The following is a 14,296-nucleotide window of genomic DNA, read 5'->3' on the forward strand; positions in this document are numbered from 1 at the left end:
GAAAGAGAAAACAGTGTGGTAAATGCACAGCATTGTTTTTGCTGCAGTGCATATGTCTGCTTATTTCCTTAGAATAATTTATTCTTTTTTGTTTTTTTGAGACTGAGTCTCACTCTGTTACCAGGCTGGAGTGCAGTGGCGTGATCTCGGCTCACTGCAGACTCTGCCTCCTGGGTTCAAGCCATTCTCCTGCCTCAGCCTCCCGAGTAGCTGGGATTACAGGTGCGCACCACCACACCCAGCTAATTTTTGTATTTTTGGTAGAGACGGGGTTTCACAATGTTGGCCAGGATGGTCTCGATCTCTTGACCTCATGATCTGCCAGCCTCGGCCTCTGAAAGTGCTGAGATTAAAGGCGTGAGCCACTGTGCCTGGCCAGCTTATTAATTCTTAAGCTAAAATATGTGTCTTTAGGATCCAAGTTAAATTTGCTCAGATTACATTTTTTTTTTTTTTTAAGATGGCATCTCGCCCTGTCACCCAGACTGGAGTGCAATGGCGTGATCTCGGCTCACCACATCCTCTGCCTCCCAGGTTAAAGCGATTCTCCTGCCTCAGTCCCTTGAGTAGCTGGAATTACAGGCGTGTGCCACCATACCCCGTTAATTTTTGTAGTTTTAGTAGAGATGGGGTTTCACTGTGTTGGCCAGGCTGGTCTTGAACTCCTGACCTCGTGATCTGCCCGTCTTGGCCTCCCAAAGTGCTGAGATTATAGGCATGAGCCACCACGCCCAGCTAGATTACTCATTTTTTTCAAATACTTCCTTTTGGAAAAATAGGAATTCTGTTTCCATCCATACCTTTGTTTCACTAAGTACAAAAATGAGTATAACTAATATTTCATTGTAAGATATTTACTTAGCCAGGCACAGTGGCTCACACTTGTAATCAGCACTTTGGGAGGCTGAGGCGGGTGGACTGCTTGAGCCCAGGAATTTGAGACCAGCCCAGGCAATATAGGGAGACCTTGTCTCTACTCCTCCACAAAAAAAAAAAAAAAAAAAAAAAATTAGCTGGGCATGGTGGCACATGCCTGTGGTCTCAGCTACTCAGAATGCTGAAGCGGTAGGATCAGTTGAATTCGGAAGGCGGAGACTGCAGTGAGCTGAGATTGTACTGCTGCACTCCAGCCTGGGTGACAGAGCGAGACCCTATCTCACACATACACACATACAAAGATGTTTACTTACAAGTATACTCATCAGATACCTTGAGGGACTTTTGCAAGAAATTAATAATGTTTATTGAAAAAATGATTTACTACTTACAGGGGTGATTTTCATACTCTTTATAATTCTTTTGATACTTTTATAGTTCATAAGTGTGGTGATTGGCTGTTCACACACACATATGAGATGTACCACCCTAGAACCTTGTTACAATGTTAGCACATTACCAGTCTGACATGAAAAAAAATAATTCTTTACACTTACCTTGATGTAAAAACATTGTCTATCTGCACTAATATCTTAGGAATATAAGTGAGCAGGAAAAAATATATATCTTATTTTTAACACATCATCATTAAATATTTTGTTTATGACAGTCTTACTTGGTCACTCAGGCTGAAGTGCAGTGGTGCCATCATAGCTCACTGCAGCCTTGACCTCCTGGGCTCAAACAATCCCTCTTTTCTGCCTCCTGAGTAGCTGGGACTACAGGTGCATGCCACCATGCCCAACTAATTTGTTAAATTTTTGTAGAGTGTATCAGATTTTTGATGAGGTCTCACTGTGTTGCCCAGGCTGATCTCAAATGTCTGACTGTAAGCAATCCTCCTGCTTGGCCTCCCAAAGTGCTGGGATTACAGGTGTGAGCCACTGTGCGCAGCCGTTAAATATTTTAAACCGTCACTGACTTTACCATAGCTTACTATTTATATAAATAATCCTGGGTTAAACTTGCATAGTGAGATAATATTTCCCCCAACTTTTATTTATTTATTTGAGATGGAGTCTTGCTCTGTCGCCCAGGCTGGAGTGCAGTGGCGCAATCTCGGCTCACTGCAGTCTCCGCCTCCCAGGTTCAAGCATTTCTCCTGCCTCAGCCTCCCAAGTAGCTGGGATTACAGGCACACGCCACTGTGCCCGGCTAGTTTTTATATTTTTGGTAGAGACAGGGTTTTGCCACATTGGCCAGGCTGGTCTTGAACTCCTGGTCTCAGGTGATCCACCCGCGTCGGCCTCCCAAGGTGCTGGGATTACAGGCATGAGCCACTGCATCCGGCCTAATTTTTGTATTTTTAGTAGAGACGGGGTTTCACCATGTTAGTGAGGCTGGTCTTGAACTTCTGACCTTGTGATCTGCCCACCTCGGCCTCCCAAAGTGCTGGGATGACAGACGTGAGCCACCATGCTTGGCCTCCCCCAGCTTCTAGTTTTGAAAATGTTCAGCTGGTGCAGTGGCTCATGCCTGTCATCCCAGCACTTTGGGAAGCTGAGGTGGGTGGATCACTTCAGGCCAGAAGTTCGAGGCCAGCCTGGCCAACATGGTGAAACCTCGTCTCTACTAAAAATACAAAAATTAGCCAGGCTTGGTGGCTTGCGCCCGTAATCCCAACTGCTCGGGAGGCCTAGGTGGGAGAATCGCTTGAACCTGGGAGACAGAGGTTGCAGTGAGCTGAGATCGCTCCACTGTACTCCAATGTGGGTGACAGGGCGAAACTCTGTCTCAGAAAAAAAAAAAAAAGAAAATGTGCAAATCTACAGAAAGATTAAAAAGTACCCTGTAGTTACAGAAAGATTTTTTTAAAAAATACCCTGTAGCCCTTAAACAATTTCTAACATAATGTCCTGTTAGCTTTCTCTCTTTTTTTCGTGAATCATATGAAAATCATTTGCAAACATCATGACCCTTCACCCCTAAATACTTCTGTATGCATCCTTAGGAATAAAGGCACTCTTTTCTATAGCTGTAATAAAAGTAACATACCTGAGAAAATGACAAGAATTCTACAATATTATCTAATAATCATGCCATAGTCAAAATCTCTAGTCATCCTCAAAATCTCCTTTGTAGATTTTTTTTGGTTTTCCAATCCAGGATCCAATCCAGTTTTCTGCCTTTTAGTCAATTACTCATCAAATTATTTTTTCCAGCAACTTACTATTAATAATGGTAATAGCCTTAGCTTTTATTAATAACAACCACTTTTCTTTTGAAATGTTAATATAAAACTAGATTTATTACCTACATAATCTTCATAATCTTCAAGTTAGGTATTATCACTACTTTACCTAATGAGGGAGGTTATGCTCAGGGTACTTGTCCAAGGCACATAGTGAGGTATGGTTGAGGTTTGAACTCAGATATATCTGATCCCAAAGCCAGCTGTCTTTTTCTGTGCTGGACTGACTATACTAGGAAATAATCAATGTGAACTTAGAAATGTTTGACCCAAAAGAAAAAAAATTTCACTTCTATTCATAGGCTAAATGAACTTTACTAAATATGGAAGATTCCTGTAGCCCGGAAGTTGGGTTAGTTAACTTTTGAGATCTCTGCCAACCCTGAAATTCTGTAACCCTTGTTTCTTACATCTGCCTCATACATGGATTACCAAAGATGTATATGCATATAATATTTAACAGTTTTATTGAGATATAATTCACATACTATATTATTCACCCACTTAATGTATACAATTTTGTAGTTTTGTGTGTGTGTGTGTGTGTGTGTGTATTTTTGAGATGGAGTCTCTCTCTGTCACCTAGGCTGGAGTGCAGTGGCATGATCACTGCAACCTCTGCCTCCTGGATTCAAGTGATTCTGTGGCCTCAGCCTGTTGAGTAGCTGGGATTACAGGCGCCCACCACCATGCTCGGCTGATTTTTGTGTTTCAGTAGAGATGGGGTTTCACCGTGTTGGTCAGGCTGGTCTCGAACTCCTGGACTCAAGTTATCTGCCCACCATGGCCTCCCCAAAGTGCTGAGATTACAGGCGTGAGCCATCGCGCCCGGCAGTTTTCGTATATTGATGGAGTTGTGCAAACACCACCTCATTCAATTTTAGAACATTTTTATCACCTGAAAAAGAAACGCTGTCTCCTTTAGCCATACTTCCCCCTTCCTCCCTAACTCCCCCAGCTCTAGGCAACCAGGGATCTACTGTCTATTTAGATTTGCCTGTTTGGGTCATCTCATATAAATGGAATTATATAACATGTCTTTTGTGTGTGGCTTCAATTTTTTTATTTTTTTGAGATGGAGTCTTGCTCTGTCACCCAGGCTGGAGTGCGGTGGCATGATCTCAGCTCACTGCAACTTCTGCCTCCTGGGTTCAACTGATTCTCTTGCCTCAGCCTCCCGAGTAGCTGGGATTACAGGCGCCTGCCACCATGCCTGACTAATTTTTGTATTTTTTACTAGAGTCGGGGTTTCACTGTGTTGGCCAGGCTGTTCTCAAACTCCTGACCTCAAGTGATCCACCTGCCTCGGCCTCCCGAAGTGCTGGGATTACAGACATGAGCCACCACGCCCAGCCTGTGTGTGGCTTCTTTCACTTAGAATAATGTTTCCAAGGTTCATCTGTGTTGTAGCATGTATCTGTATCTTATTTATTTTTATTGCTGAATAGTATTCCATTGTATGGATAAACTGCATTTTGTTTATTCATTGATTAGTTGTTGATGGACATTTGGGTTGTTTCCACTTTTTAGCTATATTTACATTACTGCTTGTGTTTTCATTTCTCTTGGTTATATACTAGGAGCAGAATTGCTGGGTCATATGGTAATTCTACTTTTAACCTTTGAGGACCTGCCAGACTGTTTTCTAAAGTGGTTTTACCATTTTACATTCTCATCAGCGTATGTGAGGGTTCTGGATTTCTCTACATCCTCACCAGTATTTGTCTTTGATCATAGTCATCCTAGTGGGTATACAGGGGTGTCTCATTGTGGGGTTTTTTTTTTCCCCATTGGGGTTTTGATTTGCATTTCCCTGATGGAGATAAATATATTTTTTGTGTGTCCCCCCACAAACTGCCTGGTTCTGATGAGACCAGTGTTCTTACAGAGAATAACTTTGCTTTGAAACAAAACAAACAAACAGCCTTTTGACTTGGGTAACCTTTGGAGTATGTTAATTGTGATTTACTCTGGCCTTGTAACATCGTAAGTGGAGATTTTGTTTAAAAACTGCGTTTGCTGAAACAAGTAATAAGGTTCAGACCTATTGTTACAAGTTCTGAGTTTTCTTTCATATAAATATGTTTGTTCTTTTGTGTGGATAAAACCTAACGTGTCAAAAAGGTGTCAAACACCTAAGTATTAAGGAAACTAAAATGAAAATGCTGCATGAACAGAAACCTTGTCCAATTTTCATTACTATAGCACCATCACCTATAACAGTGCCAGTATACAGTAGATATTACATAATATTTTTGAATGAATGAGTGGAAAATGATATGCATTTTTCTCTTCTGCATCTTCTGAAAGATTTCACAACGTGCAAAGTATGTAAGGCTTTATTTATATACAGATAAAATAATCAGAGTTTACAATCTATGTATTTACTTACCTGCATAGAAACTCCATATGATTAAAAATTGAGATTATTTATTTTAATAACATGACTAATCAGTTTACTTAACCTAGAAATGAATGTTATCTAAGAACAAGCAAAGAATGTTAGAAGAATTTAGTGTTTAGGAATTATTATTGTTTTCCATCTCAGTCGTATATATTTTCTGTTTTAGCCACTTTGGAGATTTGTTAATGATACCAAAGACAAAAGAATGTTAGTTTATAAATCTGAAGATATCAAGAATGTTTCACGTTTGCAGTCTCCAAAAGTGTGTGGTTATTTAAAAGTGGATAATGAAGAGTTGCTCCCAAAAGGGTTAGTAGACAGAGAACCACCTGAAGGTAAGACTTAAAGAGTGTATTTCAAATAAGAAACAAACATACTACAATTGACTTCAGTAGGGGTGGTGGTGATTTGTTAAAAAATAACATGATTGTCAAGTAACTATAGTATTTGGCATGAAAATAAGAGGTTTGTTCCAGAAATTTTCATCTTCTTTTGTTTATAATGTAAGAGTTGAAAACTCTGGAAAATAATGGGAACAACAGAGATTAGACTTTAAAAAAGATTAGGGAAAAGGGAAATGGAGTGATCTGAGGGAAAATATTCCTGCAGATATTTAGAAATGATAAAATAATATGGTGGAAAGACAATCTTTAGAGTTTATAAGAAATTAATTGGTAGTAGGAGGGACCTATATATATACTGCTTAGAATACAAGAAGGTTATATCCATCTTGGGACAATCCATTTAGGGTCATTTAAAAAACGTAACCATCTTGGAATTTTACTGCCCAAAACACCTCTGGTTAGGTTTTTTGTTTTGTTTTGTTTTGTTTGCAGCGCGATCTCGGCTCACTGCAACCTTTGACTTCCAGGTTCAGGTGATTCTCCTGCCTCAGACTCCTGAGTAGCTGGATTATAGGCATGTGCCACCAGGCCTGGCTAATTTTTGTATTTTTAGTGGAGATGGGGTTTCACCATGTTGGTCAGGCTGTTCTCAAACTCCTGGCCTCAAGTGATCTGCCCACCTCAGCCTCCCAAAGTGTTGGGATTACAGGCGTGCATCAACATGCCCGGCCAAAGACGGTTATGTTATTAAAGTTATATATTAGCATTTTAATATATAAATAAATAAATTCTTAATTTATTTCACAAGAAAGTTGTCCTATTAAACTAATTTTCAATGTGAATATCTTGACATTTTTACTGTTACATTGGTTAATTCATAAACTTCTTGTTGTAGAATATGACTGACAGCTTCATAGCCCAGCATTAGGTGACTGTTTTACTCTGTTGAGCACTATTTATTTATTTATTTATTTAGAGATGAAGTCTCACTTTTGTCGCCCTGGCTTGAGTGCAATGGCACAATCTTGGCTCACTGCAACCTCCACACCCTGGGTTCAAGTGATTCTCCTGCCTCAGCCTTACAAGTAGCTGGGATTACAGGCGGGTGCCACCATATCTGGCTAATTTTTGTATTTTTAATAGAGATGGGGTTTCATCATGTTGGCCAGGCTGGTCTCGAACTCCCGTCCTCAGGTGATTCACCCACCTTGGCCTCGCAAAGTGCTGGGATTACAGGCCTGAGCCAACATCCCCGGCCTTACTCTGTTGAGCACTTTTTAAAGTTTCTGTATTGGAAAAATTAAAGAGGCACTTGTCCTTGGTTTTGAATTCTACAGTGTTTAAACTTTATGTTACTTTTCACTTTTCTGTCTTCCTCCAAATTATTTTTTGTTGTTGTTGTTCAGAATCCTTTAGTGATATTAAGCTCACATAATGTTTGTTTCAAAAATATGTTAGATTTAAAGTGTTACCATAAAACTCCTTGTTTTGGTGAATTTTGATTTAATAGTGCATACAAATTCATATTAGAGCTTGTTCATCGAGTGAAAAGAAGAGCTGACCCAGATCCCATGAAGAACACGTGTAAATTATTGGTGGTAGCAGATCATCGCTTCTACAGATACATGGGCAGAGGGGAAGAGAGTACAACTACAAATTACTTAGTAAGTATTTGATATTGCATCGAGTAATTGAAAAAAAAATTTGGGTGGGTACATTCCATGAAACTCAATGCAACCAGATCTGTTCCAGATACTCTGTTATTTCCCTAAAATATGTGAGGGATATTCTCTGAGGTTTTTATGTTACTGTATGGAAATTATAGTTTCAAATTTGTGACAACCCATTTTACCCTTGAACTAATATTTTCTGCATGTTAGAATTTATGCATATAGGGTTTGGGAGAGGTTATAATGTAGTCCTTCCTCCTTGATATAAGTGAGTTCTTTAAAAACATCACTGCTATCATGGCAGTGAACCTGTGGTGTCACATGTGAATGTAAAAATATGTATTTGCACGAACCCATGTTTTTCTTTTGCTTATATGTATATTTCAGAGAGGAAGGCGAGTTTTGTTTGTCATGTTAAAGACCTAATCATTGGACTTCACTTGAAATAGGTGGGACTTTCATGGTCATAACTAGTTCTAGGGCACAGAAGTGAAGGAAAGATGTAAGAAGTGATGATACTGGATTTTTAAGTATGAACTATTATGATTTTTGAAGTCTGGGGAATCATTTTTCATTGACATTTTTTGCTAGTGTGACTTCATTCGTCATGATTACTTGGCACTGACCAAAATGTTGTTACTGAGGGAATAATGGAGAATGCAGCTATTCATGAAGCAAGAAGAAGCTGGTGCAGTAAAGATGTCTTTCTCATTGCCTTGCTTTTCCCATGCTGTCCATTTTATTCATACCCTCCCAACTTCTTTCCCTTCCCTTCCATGTCAAGTGGATTTTTTTTTTTTTTTTTTTTAAACACAGAGTCTCACTGTGTCGCCCAGGCTGGAGTGCAGTGGCACAATCTCAGCTCACTGCAACCCCCACCTCCTGGGTTCAAGCAATTCTCCTGCCTCAGCATCACAAGTAGCTGGAATTACAGGCGTGAACCACAGCACTCGGCCCCATATCAAGTGAATTTATTATGAGGCTAGTAAGAATCACTGTGATTCTTGTTCCTAAATAAGAGAGATTTTTACTTTAAAAAGCTTCTCTCTTAATCTGGGTTTTATATTAAGGGGCTCCTCTTATTTTACTTCTTTGTTCATTGCACTATAAATATGAATATAATGAGAGATCTAGTCTTAAAAATTGTATTTTTTTACAACTTCTTAGGCATAACTTGTTTCACAGTTGCTGGAACAAACCACATCAACCCAGTTTTTGAACAGTAGAATATTCTCTTTGAGAAAAAGATAGGTAATTAGCATTTTGTTCTTTCTCATGTCGTTTTCCTTGGAAACTATACTGCCTTCCTTCTCCAGTTTTCCCAAATCAGAGAACAAAAGAAGGAGAGTTGCTGAAATGAACCTTGTTCTTTCTGGCTGTCTTCTTACCCATTCCTCAGTGCTGAACTTTTTGGGGTGAGAGTCGGGGAATAGGGTTGGCAGTTGTCTGCCACGGCCCCTTACTTGTTTCTGGGGAAGACATTCGAGGTACTCACCAAGAGATAGAGTGAAGATGGAATTCTTTTTAGAAGGGAATACAGTTGACCCAGGAACAGTGCGGGGGTGTGGTTAGAAGCACTGACCTTCTTCCCTCTGCAGTCGAAAATCCTCACGTGACTTTTTTTTTTTAAGGCTCTGTCGCCCAGGCTGGAGTGCAGTGGTGAAATCATAGCTTGCTGCAGCCTCTATTGCCCGGGCCAAAGCAATCTTCCCACCTCAGCCTCCTCTAGCTGGGACAACAGGTGTTCACCCTTCCTGGCTAAGTTTTTTGATTTTTAGTAGAGATGGAGAATTTCCCAGGATGGTCTCAAACTTCTAAGCTTAAGCAATCCTCCTGCCTCAGCCTCCCAAGGTGCTGGGATTACAGGCATGAGCCACTATGCCCGGCCACTGTATAACTTTGATTCCCCAAAAATTTAACTACTAATAGTCTACTGTTGACCAGAAGCCTTACCAATAAAATAAGTTGATTAACACATTTTTAAAATATGTATTATTACTGTGTTCTTACAATCAAGTAAGCTAGAGAAAGGAAAATGTTATGATGAAAATCATAAAAAAAAAAAAAGCCAGGCATGGTGGTGTGTGCCTGTAGTCTTCTGTTACTCAGGAGGCTGAGGTGAGAGGATTGCTTGAGTCCAGAAATTCAGGCTGTAGTGAGCTATGATCGTGCCGCTGTACTGCACCCCTGGTGACAGAGCAAGACCTTGTCTCTTGAAAAAAAGAAAAGAAAATCATAAGGAAGAGAAAAATACATTTACTATTCACGAAGTGGAAGTGGATCATCATAATGGTCTTCATGTTGAGTAGGCTGAGGAGGAAGAGGAAGAGTTGATCATATTGTCTCTGGTGACAGAGGCTCAAGGAAATCCATATGTAAGTGGACACTTGAAGTTCAAATCTGTTGTTCAAGGGTCAACTGTATTTCAGGTATACTGATTGACTTTTAAATTTAGTTTTTATTATTGGCTGAAACAGTAGTTTTAAAAAAGCCTGTTACTTGTCATTTTGGTTCCATGTGCAATTGAGTACCTGAAATTTAGGTTAAACTATACCATTGTTTTATTCTGGTAACAGCACTTTAAGTTTGGGGCCAAAGGTTGGGAATACTCTGATACAGTAACATCTCAATGCTAGTTTTTGTGAAAGTAGAAACTTTTGCAATGGCCTCTAAACTGAGATTTTTTCTTTCCCCATAGATTTTATATTGCGTTGCCAGGAGAGGTAAAGAGTTACATAATGTCTTTTTTCTTTTTTAAATATACACAGATAGAGCTAATTGACAGAGTTGATGACATCTATCGGAACACTTCATGGGATAATGCGGGTTTTAAAGGCTATGGAATACAGATAGAGCAGGTATTTATCAATAGATATGGCTTATATTACTTAAGTTATGTAATGTAAATATTTGTCACTTGTATTCAAAACCTAAAAACTTGTCCTTAACAATAATTGTAAATAAGTTTTCTCAGATGCCAATGATTTTTTTTATGATGAATTGTGCAGTATTTTTGATGTTAATTAGTTCTAGATTGTGAAGTTTTCTGTCCTTAGTCTCGCTTTAGGTAGAAAGCCTTTTATGCTGCTGTGCTTTGTTCCTTCTTTGAATTCATGGCCTTTATATTCTCTGTAGTTTTCTTCCCCCCTCCGATTATGCTTAAGTCTTTAGTTAAAACTCTGGCATGCACCATTGAATCCTTAGTCAGAAAATTTACTAAAAAATACTGTGTACCTTTGCAAGGCTGTATTTATATATACAGAACCTTTAGGTTCTTTCCTCTCAGATATCTCCTTCTGATTTCTTGTAATCTGTTAACAGAGTGTGTCTAGCAATGTTATATTAATGTCATCTTAATAATAGCTCATATTAAAAGTTATTTCAAATTGCTAGGACTAATTAAAAAGGCTTCTGACATAGGGTATTGCTTTGGGCAGAGAGACATTTTGATATGTAAATTATATAAATTGTTATCTCTATTTTTTTCCAAGCTTTTTGTAGTAAACCATATTTTTATAAGTTATATAGTATAGAATTTAGAGGTTGAAAAAAATTTTAAAAATCATTCACCATGTTTATAAATGTTAAACTTTGATATTACTTGTATAAAACTAAGAGAATTATTTTTCCCTTTTCATTCTCTTTCACTGTTACGCATTTTCTTTTTAAGTTATTATTTGAATAGGTAACATGTACACAGTACAAAAGCCAGTGAAAAGTAAGTCTCTGCAGCCTGTTTATTGTCAAACCAGTTCCTTTCCCCAAAGACATTCATGTCACTAGTTTCATATGTATCTTTCTAGAGATGTCGTATGCAGGTATAGTGTATGTATATGTCTGTATTTGACACAACGGTGCTAGGCAGTACACTTTTACACCTTGCTTTTTCATTTCACAGTATGTTGGAGAGTACTTCATGTTCATGCATGTAAAGCTGCCTCACTTGTTTTATTATAAATAGCTGCATCATGTTTGAGTTTCAGGGAACCTGTAAATTTTCTTTTTGCTTTAGGCATTTGGAACCAGTTGAAGAAACAGGAATAATATAGGAGATTAAAACATTAACTTCTTTACATCTGATGAAGGATGGATTGGAGGATGTGGTTTAGATTTGCATCATGGTGGGCTTCTAAGTAGTTCTATCCCAGATTTGACCTTGACCAGCCACCATCAAAACTGCAGAGTCCACCCCAGTAAACTTACCACACAGTGGCAGAGGAGACCAGAATGAGCCTTCTCTGCAGGCAGGCAGGGAGGCAGGCAGGCAGGCAGGCAGGGAAGAGAGACTCACAGAAACTCTGAGCTGAGCATGGTTTCCTTCTTTATCTCACACTTACTAATGGGAGCCTTTGTTACTTTTTTTTTTCTTCTTTGCAGGTTTAATATGAATTTGTCTGAAATGCCTGTATAAGGAGAAGACTATTCTTAGCCTTTTATTCCTTTGATGCACAAAGAGATGTATATTTTATTATTCTTTCCTGAATTGTCGACTATAGTCGTAATAAATATTTTAGGCTCCTGTAACCCAAGTTCTTATTTTTTCAAAATAAACATAGAGGATATGAAAATTTAAGAGTACATTTATAATATTATAAATAATTCATTGACATATGTTTTCCATATCATATGCTTCTCTGTTTGTTTCAAACATTGAATATTAGTACTGAAGAATTTATGAATTTTGGTTTTAAAATGTTTTTTTCTAGAATGATTCTTTTTTTGAACAGATAAAATAATGCAGTATTCAGAGCCTTCTGACTTATTTTGGAAGTGTTCTAAGTATATGATCTCTTTAAGTATAGATTCGCATTCTCAAGTCTCCACAAGAGGTAAAACCTGGTGAAAAGCACTACAACATGGCAAAAAGTTACCCAAATGAAGAAAAGGATGCTTGGGATGTGAAGATGTTGCTAGAGGTAGGTCTTAGAATCCTGGATATGGTGCTAACACCACTTTGTCATTTCTGATATGTGGATTGTATGTGTTTTAATGAAGGAGCATGTTAGAAAAGATGGACACCCAGAAGCAGTCTCCTCCAGCTGATCCAGCAGTAACCCCATCCCGTGTAGCAGCATAGACAACAAATAACAAAAACTCTATGAAAAAGAAAAACGCTATAAAGCAATGCTTCCTTTTTTTTTTTTTTTTTTTTTTTTTTTTGAGACAGAGTTTCACTCTTGTTGCCCAGGCTGGAGGGCAATGGCGTGATCTTGGCTCACTGCAACCTCCATCTCCCAGGTTCAAGAGATTCTCCTGCCTCAGCCTCCCAAGTAGCTAGGATTATAGGCATGCACCACCACGGCCGGCTAATTTTTGTATTTTTAGTAGAGACGGGGTTTCTCCATGTTGGTCAGGCTGGTCTCGAACTCTCGACCTCAGATGATCCGCCCGCCTCAGCCTCCCAAAGTGCTGGGATTACAAGTGTGAGCCACCGTGCCCGGCCAAAGCAGTGCGTCTTAACCTTAATATCTTTGAGGATCTAATGAGACAATCAGTGGATCTTCTCTAGAAAATAACATGGATACCCAATATATAGAGGTTTTGCACACTGTTTCATTAGTTCTGCACACTTAGTTCAGCTCTCTCTGAAGCTTATCAATTTATCTTTTAGGGCAGTAATTATCAAACAGGTTATGAACATGTATTGGAGAGTAGAAATATAGCTTGGAGATCTGAAAGTTCTCTACAGGAATTTAAAATCTTTGTGTTTTTATTCTGGCGATTAATCTAAAGATGGCTAACTTAATCATTTTATGTCATTTGGAGTCTTGCTGTATAACAGGATGCTGCCATGTGATTCCAGTGTCTTGAGTTTGTGTGTGCTATTACTTTGGTGTAGAATGACTTTATATGAAGCGATAGTTTTTATCTTTTAATGTGTTGGCAAGTTTATTAGTTTCCTGTTGTTGCTTTAACAAATTATCACAAGTGGAGCAGCTTAGAACAACACTTATTTATCCCATAGTTTGCATGGGCTAGTCCAGGTATGGTGTGGCTCATCTGGATTCTTGTTTCGGGTCTCATGAGGCTGAAATCAAGTTTTCAAAGCTTCAATAGAATTAAAGGATATTATAACTATTCATCCAGATGGAGAAGCATAATGTGCAGCACCTGTGTGGTACTCACTCATACCTTGTCTAATTTGATCTGCTGAGCACCCTGAGAGGTTGATTGAGACAGCATCCTTGTGAGGAGGCTCAGCAAGTGTTACTGTTTATTCCAGCTGACATGACAAAGCAGCATAGGCTGGGGGACTTAAACAACAGAAGTTTGGGTTTTCACAGTTCTGGAAGCTGGAAGTCCAAAATCAAGGGGTCAGCAGGGTTGATTTCTTCTGAGGCCACGGTACTTGTGGTGTAGATGTTGTCTTCTCCCTGTGTTCTCACATGGTCCTTCCCTCAGTGTGTGTGTATATTCTGATCTCCTTATCAGGACACCAGCCATATTGGATTAAGGCCCACCCATATGACCTCAGTGTACCTTAATTACCTCCTTAAGGGCCCTGTTTCCAGATAGAGTCACATTCTGGGGTACTGTTGAGGGTTAGGACTTCAACATTTGAATTGTGGGGTGGCACAATTCAGCCAGTAGCAGGAAGATTAAATGACTTGTCTGATTAGTCATACAACTGGTGATGGCAGAGGTTGAATTGAGCACAGATATCCTGACTCCTAGAACAGCTGAACCACTGCGCCTGTCTGCTTTTCTGTGAGCCTCCAGACAGCCCATGGCAGGGGAGGAACCAAAGAGA

The 14,296-nt window shown here is 39.1% G+C and overlaps 1 protein-coding gene and 1 non-coding gene across 8 annotated transcripts in view; both read left to right on the forward strand.

Annotated features, from left to right (window-relative positions):
* Positions 1-14,296, forward strand: part of ADAM17 (ADAM metallopeptidase domain 17) — a 67,408-nt gene that overhangs the window by 22,284 nt on the left and 30,828 nt on the right. For 5 of the 7 annotated variants that reach the window (XR_010149632.1, XM_515293.9, XM_063790125.1 and 2 more), the window contains 4 exons: positions 5,698-5,866; positions 7,406-7,539; positions 10,314-10,403; positions 12,348-12,461. Coding sequence is in view for 6 of the 7 variants with exons in the window: in XM_515293.9 (XP_515293.4) it covers positions 5,698-5,866; positions 7,406-7,539; positions 10,314-10,403; positions 12,348-12,461 (507 nt within the window). In the remaining variant the exon portion in view is untranslated. Of the gene's footprint in view, positions 1-5,697; positions 5,867-7,385; positions 7,540-10,313; positions 10,404-12,342; positions 12,462-14,296 lie in introns of those variants that run through there. The other 2 variants (XM_054678232.2, XM_054678233.1) reach the window with 2 other exon arrangements.
* On the forward strand, positions 1,303-1,406 carry LOC112208284 (small nucleolar RNA U13). Its single transcript, XR_002942698.1, has one exon. It is a non-coding gene; the product is annotated as a small nucleolar RNA U13 (small nucleolar RNA).

The sequence above is a fragment of the Pan troglodytes genome, chromosome 12, assembly GCF_028858775.2.
Source record: "Pan troglodytes isolate AG18354 chromosome 12, NHGRI_mPanTro3-v2.0_pri, whole genome shotgun sequence".
Taxonomy (NCBI): domain Eukaryota; kingdom Metazoa; phylum Chordata; class Mammalia; order Primates; family Hominidae; genus Pan; species Pan troglodytes.